Genomic DNA, 14,070 nt, shown 5'->3' on the forward strand with positions numbered 1-14,070 from the left:
TGTCGTGCCATGTTATGAAAGAATTAATGCACGAAGGGTGATACTGTGCCGTTTCTATTGTTTCATATGGTGAGGTTGAGAGTAAAAGCACGATGGGTGATGTTGTGCATTTTCCTTTACCGTATTTACTTGTTTCTATCTGTCTAAGGTATATGGATTGAGCAAGATCTTGTTACTGTTGCGATCTTTTATCTTGTGATCCTCTCAGCATGTCTCCTTCCCAATATTTCTTGTCTTGTTTCTTTCATTGCTGTTATTGGTATATATATTGTTATACTGCACTTGTTCATTTGTAGGTATCTTGTCCTAGCCTCGTCGCTACTTCGCCGAGGTTAGACTCGACACTTATCAGTACACAGAGTTGGTTGTACTGATACTGCACTCTGTATTTTCTGTGCAGATTTCGGTACTGGTCCGAGTTGATTCTGAGGTTAGTTGCTGGCTTCACTTGATCAGAGACCCAAGGTAGATATGTTGACGTCCGCAGGCCCTGGTGTCCCCTTCCATACTTTCTCTTTACTGTTTCTTTTGTATCAAAAACAGTTGTATTTCCTTCAGACATTTACTTGTACTTAAATCTTAGAAGTTCGTGGATTGTGACTCTAGATTCTGGGTAGTTTAATATATTAAGATTGTTATGGATTCCCACACTCTTTTCAACTTGTTATGGTTTAATTGTCGTTAATCACGGAAAGGTTTAGGAATTGGCTTATGATCTCTAACATTGACTTGCCTAGCAAGTGATATGTTAAGCGCTATCATAGTTCCGACGGTGAGAATTTCGGATCGTGACATTATTTTTCCATCTCAAAAGCAAGACAGTTCAATTGATGAGGTAAACAATAGAATAAGGAGTTCCACGAAAGCAAAGAACAAAAAGAAAAAAAATGAAGTATAATTATTACGATAATGATGTGACGTGACATAAACAGAATATGAAGAATAATTAATTAAAAGAATGATGCTGCAAATAAGCGTAATCATCGCTAATTAATCAAGCCATGACGCCAGATCTGAAGTGTTTTTAAGAAACCAAAAATACTAGTATTACCAAGTGTTGTGACGCGATAATTGGAATCACTATATTTAATCAAAGATTTTGAACTTAAATTCAACGAATAAAAACACTCTTGGTATACAACGTTATATCCTTTAGTAGGTTTGTTTTTGACACCATTTCAAATTAGTCGAGCTAGTGCGTTTCAAACACGAGATTCCTAAAACAAAAAATAAAAATAAATAAATAAAATGGTCAACACCATGGGTATTGGTTCCCTCACTATATAAGCAGATGGGCTTTCCCACTCTTTTCCTCTCCATAATCTCTTTGTATTCTGATTCATTCATTCATCTACCATTTCCTCCCAAGAAACAGCAAAGCATTCCTCCAATGGCAACCAAAGTCTACATTGTGTATGTGTATTTCTCTTTCTTTCTGTCTCTTATACATTTGAATCCAATGATATAGTATTATTATCAAATTTTATTTGCCTAGACGTACTCGTATGTTGAAATTGAGTTGTAAATAACAATTAGGATATTGGTTTTGTGCCTGTAACTGAGTCCATGTAATCAGGGGCGGAGCTAGGGCGGCGGAAGGGATATAAGGTCAATATTTTTTATGTAGACATATTAGATGTTGAATCCTCCTGAGCTTTTTAGTGTGTTTACTTTCTTTCTTTCTTTTTAAATCCCTTTTGGTAAAATTTTCGCTTCTTTCACTGTATTTCACATAGATCAAATGCATATGTATCTAGAGGGGTTTTGTTATTTATGTTGGTTGGTTTTGGAAAATCATTTCTTGAATAAATTGGATTGTTGGTTTGAATCTTCTTCTTTTTTCCCCTTTCTATTCGTTTTTTATTTATTTATTTGGTGTTCAAATGATCCTGGGTTTGTGCTGCAAAAGATGGTAAATTGAACTTTCTTGAGATAATAATTGAAATCCTGAAATATCAACTAAAATATGCCATTTAAGACTGGGTGATAAACAAGCACCTCAAGGCTGGTTTAGTATTAGGGATAAGGGATAATTAGTCCCGGAATTAAATTTAAAATGTGTTTGTCTTATATTTGTTGGGAAAAAATCGTGATATAATAAATTTCGGGATTAATTATCCTATGATTATAATATTTTTTTTATTACTATGGGAGGGTGGGATAAATCCCAAGATAATTATTTTTGAAATAATTAATCATGGAATAACTTGTTTCCCGACCAAACGACATGTGAAAGGTTGTAAGTTTGACGGTCAGTGAAATTGGAGTTGACCATGTAAGATTAGGGATCAAGGCAAAAAAAAGAAAAAAAGTGCCCCCTCTTATATATACTTCCATATAAGAAGAGAAAAAAGGATTGAGTAATAAGCATTTTATAAATAAGTTGTGAATTGAATTCCGTGCCGCTTTCACATTGATCTTAGTGATGTTAAATTGAATAGATAAAATGTTATCCTTATTGGTTGGAAAAAGAAGTTGGTCTTTAAGCAGAGAGAGGGAATTAAAATTAAACTATTTATTTAATTTATTATGTTTGAAAATAGTTATTTATAATTAATTAGTAGATTTTTTAAATACATATATATGTTCAAATGAACGCGTAGGCCGAATTCTATTATTCTTCGTTGAGTGATTTGCGATGATTGATTGATTTCTGGTTTACAGTAGTATGTTGTTTCCAATTGGACTATCCACATCTTTTCACATTATGATTTATGATTTATTTGAAATAGGAAGTCAACTTTATGTTTCCTAAAATAGACCTTAAGTATTTTACTTTAATGTTGGATTTTTTTTTTTTTGTTTGGTTCATTTGATTTTTATCCAAGACTTTAAACAATTAAACGTTGACAAAGAAAACCACAAAATTATGCAGTTACTACACCATGTACGGTCATGTTGAGAAGCTGGCACAAGAAATAAAGAAAGGTGCTGCATCAGTTGAAGGGGTTGAAGCTAAATTATGGCAGGTTCGTTCTGGCTTGCTCATGCTAATATTTTTTTAGTTACTTATATAACAACAAACTCAATATAATTCCACAAGTACGATCTAAAAAAGATAGTGTATATGCAAATCTTACCTCTTCCTTGTACTAAGTAAAAATACTTGTCCTTCATTGGTTGTACGAAGGTTTCTAAATGAGTTTAGAATAGTGTAGTAATCAAATAGTTTTCTTAATATGTAGATTCGCATACTTTTTTTCATCAACATCATGTTGGATTCATATTGTCTTAAGGTATTGAATTGGATGTTGAAACTCTTTCGTATTGGTATAAGAGTCAAATTTTGGTGATCCTGTTTGCACAAACTACTTTCTGTCCTCTTTACTGCAAATCCTGCTTATCGAGCCACTGACATAGCACGTGTCGCCACTCATTAGCCTGTTGAGCCTTATCTGTCAATCAGTACTTCAGGCCCGTTCCCATTGAGAAAAAAAGTTAATATTAATAAATAAAGAAAATGTAAGTTCAAAAATCAATACATGTGCAAAGCATATCGAAGAATATATATACTTGTCCCTCATTAGTTGTCTAAGGGTTTCCCAAGAGGTTTATGATGTCTCGAGTCAATACCATTGACTTAAATGTTTTGGATTTGATGCTTTAATTAACCTAAGACAATTCAATTATGTTGAATCTTTTAGAGAAGTATAAATAATGGCCGCTAGAATGTTTGTTAAAGCTAAAAACTTGATAGGCATATGCTTTGCTTATTTAGTCAATTTTATATGAATATTTGATTTGAACAGGTACCAGAAATTCTTTCCGAAGATGTTCTTGCAAAAATGCATGCACCACCTAAAGGTGATACACCAATTATCACAGCTGATGAACTTGCTGAAGGCGATGGCTTCGTATTCGGATTCCCAACTCGATTCGGAATGATGCCTGCTCAATTTAAGGCGTTTCTTGATTCAACTGGAGGTTTGTGGAGAACTCAACAGCTTGCAGGCAAACCAGCAGGCATTTTTCTCAGCACCGGCTCTCAAGGAGGTGGCCAAGAAACTACCGCGTTAGTCTCCTGCTTTCTCTCTATCAATTCATGAATGAAAAAAACTTTACTGCACTCGATATTCACGTCAAACTCGATAAATATATGAAGTTTTTTCTTGCATAACCTTATACTCCCTCCGTTCAATTTAGATGAACTAGTTTGACTCGGCAAAGGGCTTAAGGAAAAAAAGAGGACTTTTGAAATTTATGGTCTTAAAAGCTTAACGGGTAAAAGTTTTGTGAGGCCATGATATTTGTGTGGTTATAAAAGCTTCTCATTAAGGGTCAAATAAGTAAAATGAGGAGTTTAAAGTTGAATTATTTCGAATCGTAGAAATATGTCATTCTTTTCGAAACGGACTAGTAAGGAAAGTGTGTCATCTAAATTGAAACAGAGGGAGTATCACTTAATCAAGATTAATTAATACTTCATCTCGTACATATAATATGTCTTTTAAGGTTTTTGCACACCCCTTGAGAAAGACATAGAATAACCTTGAGAATAAATAACCTAAAAAGCTTTCCACCCAACCGTTTAAACTAAAAATAACAGGCGAATGAATACTATATTTATATATATAATATGTGTATAATCATATATAATTAGGAGTATATAATATATGTATACATGATATATACTGGCTAGAAAAAGTACAGTGTATCCAGCCTGCTATTTGTGTTCAGATCTCTAACCTTGACCAATGACTATGTTTTGTCTTTCTCATAAATATCTCATTTTATTAATACTCCACTAGTTAGAGCAGTAAGGCTGAATTTGAAGAAGAAGAAGAAAAAAAGAGTAATAAATATTTCTTGATTTTTTAAAACGTCAAATATTTTGGAACAAAATTCATTTTGTCACTTAACTTTAACAAACATGATTTTTTGCTCGAGTTGTGAAGTCTGAAAATTCAATGACAAGATTTATGAAAATTTGAGGAATCTTTCCTGAGCCGAGGGTCTACCAGAAATAGCCTCTCTGCTTTCTCAAAGGTAGGGTAAGGTCTGCGTATACTTTACCCTCCCCAAACCCTACTTGTGGGACTATACTAGGTATGTCTTCGTTGTTGTTGTTGTTGTTGAAGATTTATGAAAATTTGAGGAATGTTGCAGGTTGACAGCCATAACACAGCTTGTACATCATGGAATGATATTTGTTCCAACTGGCTATTCATTTGGAGCTGGAATGTTTGAGATGGAAAAGATTAAAGGTGGAAGTCCTTATGGTTCTGGAACTTATGCAGGAGATGGCTCTAGACAGCCAACAGAGCTTGAACTGGAACAAGCATTTCATCAGGGGAAATACATTGCCACCATTACAAAGAAACTCAAAGGCTCTGCCTAATTGAATCTTCCCTACTTGACTTTTCAGTATTAATGCAATTTCTTTGTTTTTTCATATATGTAATTCTCTTCAAGAACAACATTCTTTGCTTCAGTTTAAAATTGCATTCGTTATGAACTAAGTATCAAAATATTGATGTCGGTCATTGGTCATTTTCTGTTTCGAAAGTTGGTTTTACATGGTTAGATAATAGTATACCTGATAATATTATACCTGATAATATTATACTATTAAAGGCAATTTTGTCGTTGTTCTTGATAAAGAAATAGACGTTGGGCTTAACAACACCAAAAGCTAGCTCATGAATTGCCTCTCACCCATCTGATGTGGAAACTCTAACACCCCACGCCGAGGATTGGATATGTGCATTGTGACAAATATAAAATTAGGGTCCAATATCAGGTGAAACAAGAATTGGATGAACCTTACTCTGATACCATGATAATGAAATAGACTTTGGGCATGAAAAAGAACTTATCTGCTTATTTCTAAGAAAATATCATCAGCTTTGTTATTCGCTCTCTGTGGCCTTTTTTCGAATATTGAGTGGGTAGACCTAGGACGAATATTCCATATCTGTTTTTTCTGACTTGTGCATATAACAACATTTCCCCCACCCCCAAAAAGAAGGAAAATATTAAGGTCTTAAATGAAGAATTTATTGCGAATAAACGAGAAAATATTTAAGAAATTGAGAAGAAAATACAAGGTACGTACTGCCACTGTCTCTATAGTTAGGTCACTGCACAATCAGAATCCAATATTGAACTAGTTAAATTGAACAATTGTATATTGGTGGTCCAGTCCATATAAATTTGCCAAACTACATAACTAAATTGTGAGTGGATGTCACTCTTTAGTGTGCTTAAAGAGAAACAGCTTGCTTGATTTCTTCAAAAGAAAATAGCACGTGAATTTCTATAGGGTCAGATTTTGCCATGGCTATAATCTGAGAATATGATGTTCACAGTATAATAAAGCAAATGAATTTTTTGAAATTAGGTTTCTTTAAATTATTCCACTAAGGTATATCCACTTATCCCAAAAAGAAAGTAAACTCAAGTGCGGAGCGTATAACTGCTGAAAGCATCTAAGTAGTAAGTTCATCTCAAGATGAGTAGTCTCCTATTTCATCTTTTCCGGAGCCTCCGGTAGCACAACCAAGACAATGACGGGTTCTCTATCCCTCCGGGATGAAACGACAGAAGTTTTTTTTTGAGAATTCAAGAGATTACCAACTTGACCTTAGCCGGAGTATCATTTTTGGAAAAAATGACACTGTATAGCCGCTGTAAAATTAATAGCCGAAAAAGTATATAAATTTGTATAATTTTTGTATATAACATACAAAATGTATGTGTGTGTGTATATATATATATATATATATATATATATATATATATATATATATATATATATATACACACACACATACATTTTGTATGTTATATACAAAAATTATACAAATTTTATATACTTTTTCGGCTACCAAATGTAAATAGTTTTTGGTGCGTGCTAAAAGTAATAATACCCCATTTTTGGTTATTTACTAAAATCCCCTTTTGTAGGGGAAGGATGAATGGTAGTTAGTTCGGATTTTTCTGGTAAAATAGTTTAGAAAAGCTTTTTTTTTTTTTAAAAAAAAAAACGAGATTGGAGCAAATTAAAGCCATCTGCTATTTCCAAGAAAATATATGAATTAAATTCAATGCTTTATATTTACTGAAGAATGAAGGTGTATATATATATACTGATGCCCTAGGGTTTGGTATGACACCGATCAACCAATCAACTCAATTGTCATACCAAAATTGCATAAGGTGATAGCAAGAGATGCTAATATAATGAACAAAAGCTTTCAACCATTTTCAAGGGATTCGATTTTATATAAACTTTAGCATTTTTTAAAGATATGCTTAAATAGGAAAAAAATCCTTAAAAGTTTTATTCTAACAGGTTTTTCTTTGTGGATTGTGGTATTTTATGATTTTGACACTCATTAAAAAAAATAAACGACTTTAAAGAACATGTTATGAAACAATAAAAGAAAGAAGAAGAGTATTGCAGAGAAAAGTAGAGAGAAGAAAATTCTTATTTATATGGGATGAATTACAATGAAATATAACCCTCTATTTATAGGGAGATGGTGACTTAGCCACCAAGTAATGAACCCTAGAATCTCTCTAAATATAGACATTCACCATAAATAAATTTTATTTGTAATACTCCCTCTTGAATGTCTATTCAATAGATAATGTGGCTCGTTAAAACCTTAATTAAAATAAAACCCAGTGGAAAAAATTCTAGTAAAGGAAAAAGAGTACACATGTCTAACAATACGCCTTTTGGTTGCCTCGTTAAAAACCTTGCAAGGAAAACCTAGTGAGACAAAACCTTGTAAGGAAAAAAGAGTACAACGCGTATTAACTCCCCCTGATGAGAGCATCAATTCACATCCTTGAGCCTTCGCATTCCAATCTTGTGCACCATCTTCAAAAGATCATTGGTAGAGACTTGATAAACAAATCAGTCATATTAAATGGTCATCACTTGTTTTAAAAGTAAATTCTGCATTCCGAGGCCTCAAAAACGTCTTTCGGCATCACCTCAATTTGCGTGCACAGTCCGGACGCGTAGCCAGAAAGCCATTATGTGAAAATCTGTGAAAAATGATGAATTTTGACTTTAAAATGGATTTAAGTTGACTTCGGTCAATATTTTAGGTAAACGGACTCGGACACATGATTTGACAGTCCTGGAGGGTCTGTAGGAAATATGGGACTTGGGCGTATGCCCAGAATCGAATTCCGAGGTCCCAAGCCCGAGAAATGAATTTTTTAAAGAAAATTATTTTTTGGAATTATTTATGAGTTTTGGAAATGAAATGTGTTAAAACTTGATGGTATCGGGCCCGTATTTTGGTTTCGGCGCGCGGTATAGGTCGTATATGTGATTTAATATAAGTCTATGAAATTTGGTAAGAAACGAATTTGAAATGACGTGAATCGAATCGTATTTGAGAAAATTTGGAAATTTTGAAGTTCTTAAGAAATTTCATGACTTTAATGCTAAATTCATATTTGTTGATGTTATTTTAGTGATTTGAATGCTCAAGCGAGTTCGTATGAAATTTTTAGGTTGGGGTGCATGTTTGGTTTGGAGCCCCGAGGGCTCGGGTGAGTTTTGGATAGGCCACAGAGTGAAAATTTTACTTAGGAATTTGCTGGTATGTTGCAGGCCTGTGCGAAGCCTGGCTCGCAAATGCGAGTATTGTATCGAAAATGCGAGAAGTGGCCTGGGCTGACTTATTCGCAAATGCGAAGAAATGATGCAAATGCGACATCGCAAATGCGAAGGGACAATCACAAATGCGAAGAGGCCTGATTTTCCTCAGGGTTCGCAAATGTGAAGGTAACAGACTTCTGGGTTCGAAATTGCGAACTCTGGTCGCAATTGCGTCATCTGCAACCTGCAATGTGATAACTTAGCCGAAATTCTTTCATTTTTCACACTCTTTCAAAATCAAAACACTCTTGGACGATTTTTCAAAGACAACTCTTCTTCCAAATCAATTGTAAGTCAATTTTAACTCATTTTCTTCAATCATTAACATCTTTTCACATGATTTCAACTCAAAATCAATGATTTTCATGGGGAAAATTGGGTGTTTGGGATAAAACCTAGATTTTTCAAAAATTGAGGATTTGGACCTCAATTTGAGGTCCTATTTCAAAACAAATTATATATTTGAGTTCTTGGGGGAATGAGTAATCGGGTTTTGTTAGAACATCGGGTTTCGACCATGTTGGCCTGGGGGCGATTTTTGACTTTTTGGGTAAAACTTTAGGAAACTCATTTTCATGCATTAGAATTGATTCATTTAGCATTTATTGATGTAATTAAGTAACTTATGGCTAGATACGAGCGAATTGGTGGTGTAATCAACAGGTAAAGCAATAGTAGAGACTTGAATTGTGTTCGTGGCATCGGGGTAAGTGTTTGGTCTAACCTTAGCTTGAGGGATTAGTAGTCGAGTCCTATTTTCTATGTGGTATTTGTAGAGTACGACGTATAAGCATGGTGATGAGTATCTATATGTTGGTGTCAAGCATGCCCGTGAGTCTTATATTGTGATTATTATGGCTTCGTTGTATTATTCATGCTTTGATGATGATTTCTATTGTTAGACAAAGTTTGTGAAAGTAATTGTGACATTTGAACATTGAGGAGAGTTGGCTCAAGTTGTACAATGAAATGTGAAAGTATAAGTGATAATTGAATCTTTTAGAGCATTGACTCAAGTTGTGAAGTAAAAGTGAGAAAAAGAAGAGAATTATTACGTGGCCTCCCTTGCCGGGATATTGTTGTTTTTGATGTTATCTCCCTTGCCGGGATGTTGATCTTTTTTTTGACGTTGTTCCCTTGTCGGGACTTGATTGTTGAACTATTGTTCCCTTGCCGGGATTCTTATTGTAATTTCATTTCTTTCCTTGCCCTATTATTTGTGATTGTTGTTTGGGTGCAGAAGAGTGTTAAAGCACGAAGGTGATGCCGTGTATTATTTTGGTGAGAGAGTGTTAAAGCACAAATGATGATGTCGTGTATGATTTGTGAGGAAAGAGTATAAAGCACGAAGGGTGATGCCGTGCCACACGATGTACCATTCCATGCCGATTATATTAATTATATGGTGAGGACGAGAGTAAAAGCACGAAGGGTGATGCCATGCACATTTTCATTACTTGATTGCTTTGGTGAGGACGAGAGTAAAAGCACGAAGGGTGATGTCGTGCACTTATTGATTTTGGATTCTTTATTGATATTTGGGATATGTTGTTTCTTTCAATTACATGTTGTCTTTCTATTCTAAATTGATTGTTCCCCCGCAATATGTTACCCCTCCCATACTTGACTGTATATTACTGTTCTTCTTTTCCGCTGTATATAGTTAAATTGCACAGGTTTATTTGATAGTCTGGTCCTACCCTCGTCACTACTTTGCCGAGGTTAGGCTATGCACTTACCAGCGCATAAGGTCGGTTGTGCTGATACTACACTCTGCACTATGTGCAGATCCCGCAGCAGTAACTTTTGGACCATAGATTGGGTGGCTGCCTTCAGTCCACGCGGAGATCTAAGGTAGTCCTGCAGGCGTCCGCAGGCCCTGGCGTCTCCCTCCATCCCTTACTCCTGTTTCATTTACTTAGTTCAAAAACATTGTGTCTTTATATTTCAGACTTTATATGTAGTATTCTTAGATCGTCTGTGAAACTGTGACACCAGTTCTGGGTAGTCGAGGCTCAAATAGTTGTATTAGATACATATTTCAGATAGTTTACTGCATTTCTTCCGCTTATTGTAATTTCCGCTGTGTACATGTTATTGCTTTATAATTGTTAAGGAATATAAATTGGTAAAAAGGTAATTTGTCCAAATAGTCGGCTTGCCTAACTCATATTAGTAGGCGCCATCACGACTCCCAAGGGTGGGAAATCCGGGTCGTGACAAGTTCGTATCAGAGCTCTAGGTTACATGGGTCTCACAGTTCATAGACAAGATTAGTAGAGTCTAAGGGATCGGTACGAACACGTCTGTATTTATCCCTAGAGGCTACAGATTTAGGAAAAACTTCACATTTATTCTTTCCTGTCGTGCGGTTTGGTTTCTCAATGCTAATTGAATTTTTACTCTGTTCTTTTGCAGATGGCAAGAACACGCGCTTCCTTATCCACTGATCAGCAGCCCGAGCCCCCAGCAGCAGCTCCCACGAGGGGCAGAGAGCAAGGTCGAGGCCGTGCTAGAGGCTGAGGTAGGGGCAGAGCTCAGCCCAGAGCAGCAGCACCAGCGGCGGAGCCTCAGGTTGACGTTGATGATGAGGTTCTGGCTCCGGCAGTTCCGGTGGGCCCAACTCAGGTCCTATAGGGGTTTATCGCTACCCCCATACTCCAGCATGCTCTGGTCCATCTAGTGGGCCTTATGGAGAGTGTCACCTAGGTAGGCTTGCTTCCTGTAGTACCAGCCATCTCTTAGGTTGGAGGAAGAGCCCAGACTTCTGCTACTCGTACTCCAGAGCAGGTAGCTCCCCAGTTCCAAACTCCAGCAGTTTAGCTAGTTAGAGCAGTTCAGCCGGGTGTAGTAGATCAAACCGGTGATGGAGCACCTATGTCTGTCGATGCTTTATGAAGGTTCGACAGGTTGACCAAGCTCTTCACTACTACTTTTAGCAGTGCATCTTCCGAGGATCCCCAGGATTATCTTGACAACTATCATGAGGTTCTCAGGAACATGGGCATAGTGGAGACCCATGGGGTCGATTTTGCTACTTTTTGCTTGTCTGGATCGGCCAAGACTTGGTGGAGAGATTATTGTTTGGCTAGACCAGCCGGATCACCAGCTTTGACTTGGGAGCAGTTTACTCAGCTATTTCTGGAGAAGTTTCTCCCCATTACTCAGAGAGAGATCTACCGGAGGCAGTTTAAGCGTCTCCAGCAAGGTTCTATGACTGTTACTCAGTATGAGACCAGATTCATCAACTTGGACCGTCATGCTCTTATCATACTTCCCACCGAGAGAGAGAGAGAGGGTGAGGAGGTTCATTGAGGGACTTATTCAACCGATTTGACTTCAGATGTCCAAGGAGACTGGGAGTGAGATTTCTTTCCAGGAGGCAGCCAATGTAGTCAGGAGAGTTGACATGGTTCTATCGCAGGGAGGTGGTCAGGGGTTTGACAAGAGGCCTCGTTATTCAGGCCGATTCAGTGGTACCTCGTCAGGAGGCAGGGATTCGTATGGTAGAGGCTATCCTCCTAGGCCTTTTCAGTCGGCACTGCAGGTTTCTCATGGTGCTTCAGATGGTCGTGATTCCTATATATAGTATTCTGATCAACAGTCCTACAGTGCACCACCAGCTCCTATCAGTGCACCGCCGATTCAGAGTTTTTGGGTTGGTCATTCAGGTCGTCAGGGTCAGCAGTCTCAGTAGCCGAGAGCTTGTTACACTTGTTGTGATATGGGCCACATTGCTAGGTTTTGCCCTTGAGCACCGAGTAGCTCTTAGCATCAAGGTTCCCGTGCCATAGTTTAGGCATCGAGTGTTCCACAGCCCGCCCATCTAGCTAGAGGTGGGGGTAGAGGTTCTAGAGGTGGAGGTAGAGGTATTAAAGGTGGAGCTTAGGCCGCTAGAGGTGGGGCCAGCCAGCAGCAGGTCATCCCAGAGATGTAGTTTAGGGTGGTGGGGCCCAGCCTCGATGTTATGCTCTTCCAGCCAGGCCCGAGGCTGAGGCTTCTGATGCGGTTATCACAGGTACTGTTCTGGTTTGTAGTAGAGATGCTTCAGTTTTATTTGATCCGGGATCTGCGTACTCCTATATGTCATCTTATTTTGCACCGTATCTACTCATACCTAGTGATTCTTTGAGTGCTCCTGTTTATGTGTCTGCATAGGTGGGTGATTTTATTGTGGTAGATCGAGTCCATCATTCATGTGTTATTGTGATTGGGGGTCTTGAGACTCGTGTAGATTTGCTTCTTCTGGACATGGTTGATTTCGATGTCATATTGGGGATGGACTGATTATCACCTTATCACGCTATCTTGGACTGTCATTCCAAGACTGTGACCTTAGCCTTGCTGGGTTTACCTCGTTTAGAATGGAAAGGGACTCCTGGTCATTCTACCCGCAGTGTTATCTCTTATATGAAGGCTCGGCGTATGGTCGAGAAGGGGTGTTTGGCCTATTTGTCCTAAGTTCGTGATTCTAGTACTGAGATTCCTTCTATTGATTCTGTGCCCGTTGTTCGTGAGTTTACTGAGGTATTCCCTTCAGACCTGCTGTGAGCACGTGATTTTTGCTTCACGGAAACTACTCCAAAAGAAATCGGAAAAGAAATAAAACAAGTTACCTTCGGGTACAATTTTGAGGATTTATGTAACATTTTGATAATTGTTCTGTCCATAAATGCTCGCCTTGCTATAGTTAGAAAATACAAAAAAATAAATATATACATGTTGCATACATTTAGGAAAAATGGTACATTTGGGAATTAATTAACCATTATCTGGTGTGTAAAAGCGAAAATCACAAAAATAGGCATTTTATTCTATTTTGTTGTCATGGTATTTTTATTAAATGTTTTAATTCGTGTGATAACTGCCGTTAGGTGTTAATTAGTGTTGGTGTAGTTTAATTGTTGGTTTTTAGAAAGTTTTGTTTAATTATAAGAGGGAAAGTATCAGATTTGGGCCAAAAATTCGTCTGAAATCAGGCCCAAACCAACCCCACGACCTAGTCCAAAACCAGGCCTTCCAGGAACGCCCCAAAACGACGCCGCATAGGGCGTTTGATCTGAGCCATTCATCCATACTCATCCAACCCGTCCACGCTCACGCCCGTAACCCGACCTGTTTACTCGGGTCAACCCAGCCCTTCATTAAAACCAAACGACCCCGTTTCTATACCAAATGACCCCGTCCTGTCCCTCACCAGTTAATCCAAGCCGTTGAGATTATCTGATCTAACGGCTCAAATCAATTGCCCCGTTCCGTATATAAGCTTCCCATCACACCCCATGCCCCCAAACCAAACCCCCACCCTTCACCACTGTACACCATCGTCCCAAACACAAACCCAAGCCCCCCGTTCCAAACCCTAGCCGCCCCCATACACTCTCACCATGAACCCGGCGGCAACGACGCCAGTGACCACCAAAGTAACACCCCTGATGCACCTCACC

The 14,070-nt window shown here is 37.7% G+C and overlaps 1 protein-coding gene across 1 annotated transcript; it reads left to right on the forward strand.

Moving 5' to 3' along the window:
• Positions 1-1,253: 1,253 nt before the first annotated feature.
• LOC107786454 (putative NAD(P)H dehydrogenase (quinone) FQR1-like 1) lies at positions 1,254-5,431 on the forward strand. The gene is made up of 4 exons (XM_016607930.2): positions 1,254-1,413; positions 2,876-2,969; positions 3,750-4,012; positions 5,107-5,431. Exons 1-4 carry the CDS (start codon positions 1,292-1,294, stop codon positions 5,336-5,338), a joined length of 711 nt encoding a protein of 236 aa, XP_016463416.1. The 5' UTR covers positions 1,254-1,291; the 3' UTR covers positions 5,339-5,431.
• The last annotated feature ends 8,639 nt before the right edge of the window (positions 5,432-14,070 follow it).

The sequence above is a fragment of the Nicotiana tabacum genome, chromosome 21, assembly GCF_000715075.1.
Source record: "Nicotiana tabacum cultivar K326 chromosome 21, ASM71507v2, whole genome shotgun sequence".
NCBI classification, from domain to species: Eukaryota; Viridiplantae; Streptophyta; class Magnoliopsida; order Solanales; family Solanaceae; genus Nicotiana; species Nicotiana tabacum.

Bases quoted from the DNA above. Each gene is read 5' to 3' on its own strand.
- LOC107786454 (XM_016607930.2), top strand. From the start codon at position 1,292: ATGGGCTTTCCCACTCTTTTCCTCTCCATAATCTCTTTGTATTCTGAT. The intron at 1,414-2,875 runs GTATGTGTATTT...AAAATTATGCAG, and splicing joins GCAACCAAAGTCTACATTGT to TTACTACACCATGTACGGTC. The intron at 2,970-3,749 runs GTTCGTTCTGGC...TGATTTGAACAG, and splicing joins TTGAAGCTAAATTATGGCAG to GTACCAGAAATTCTTTCCGA.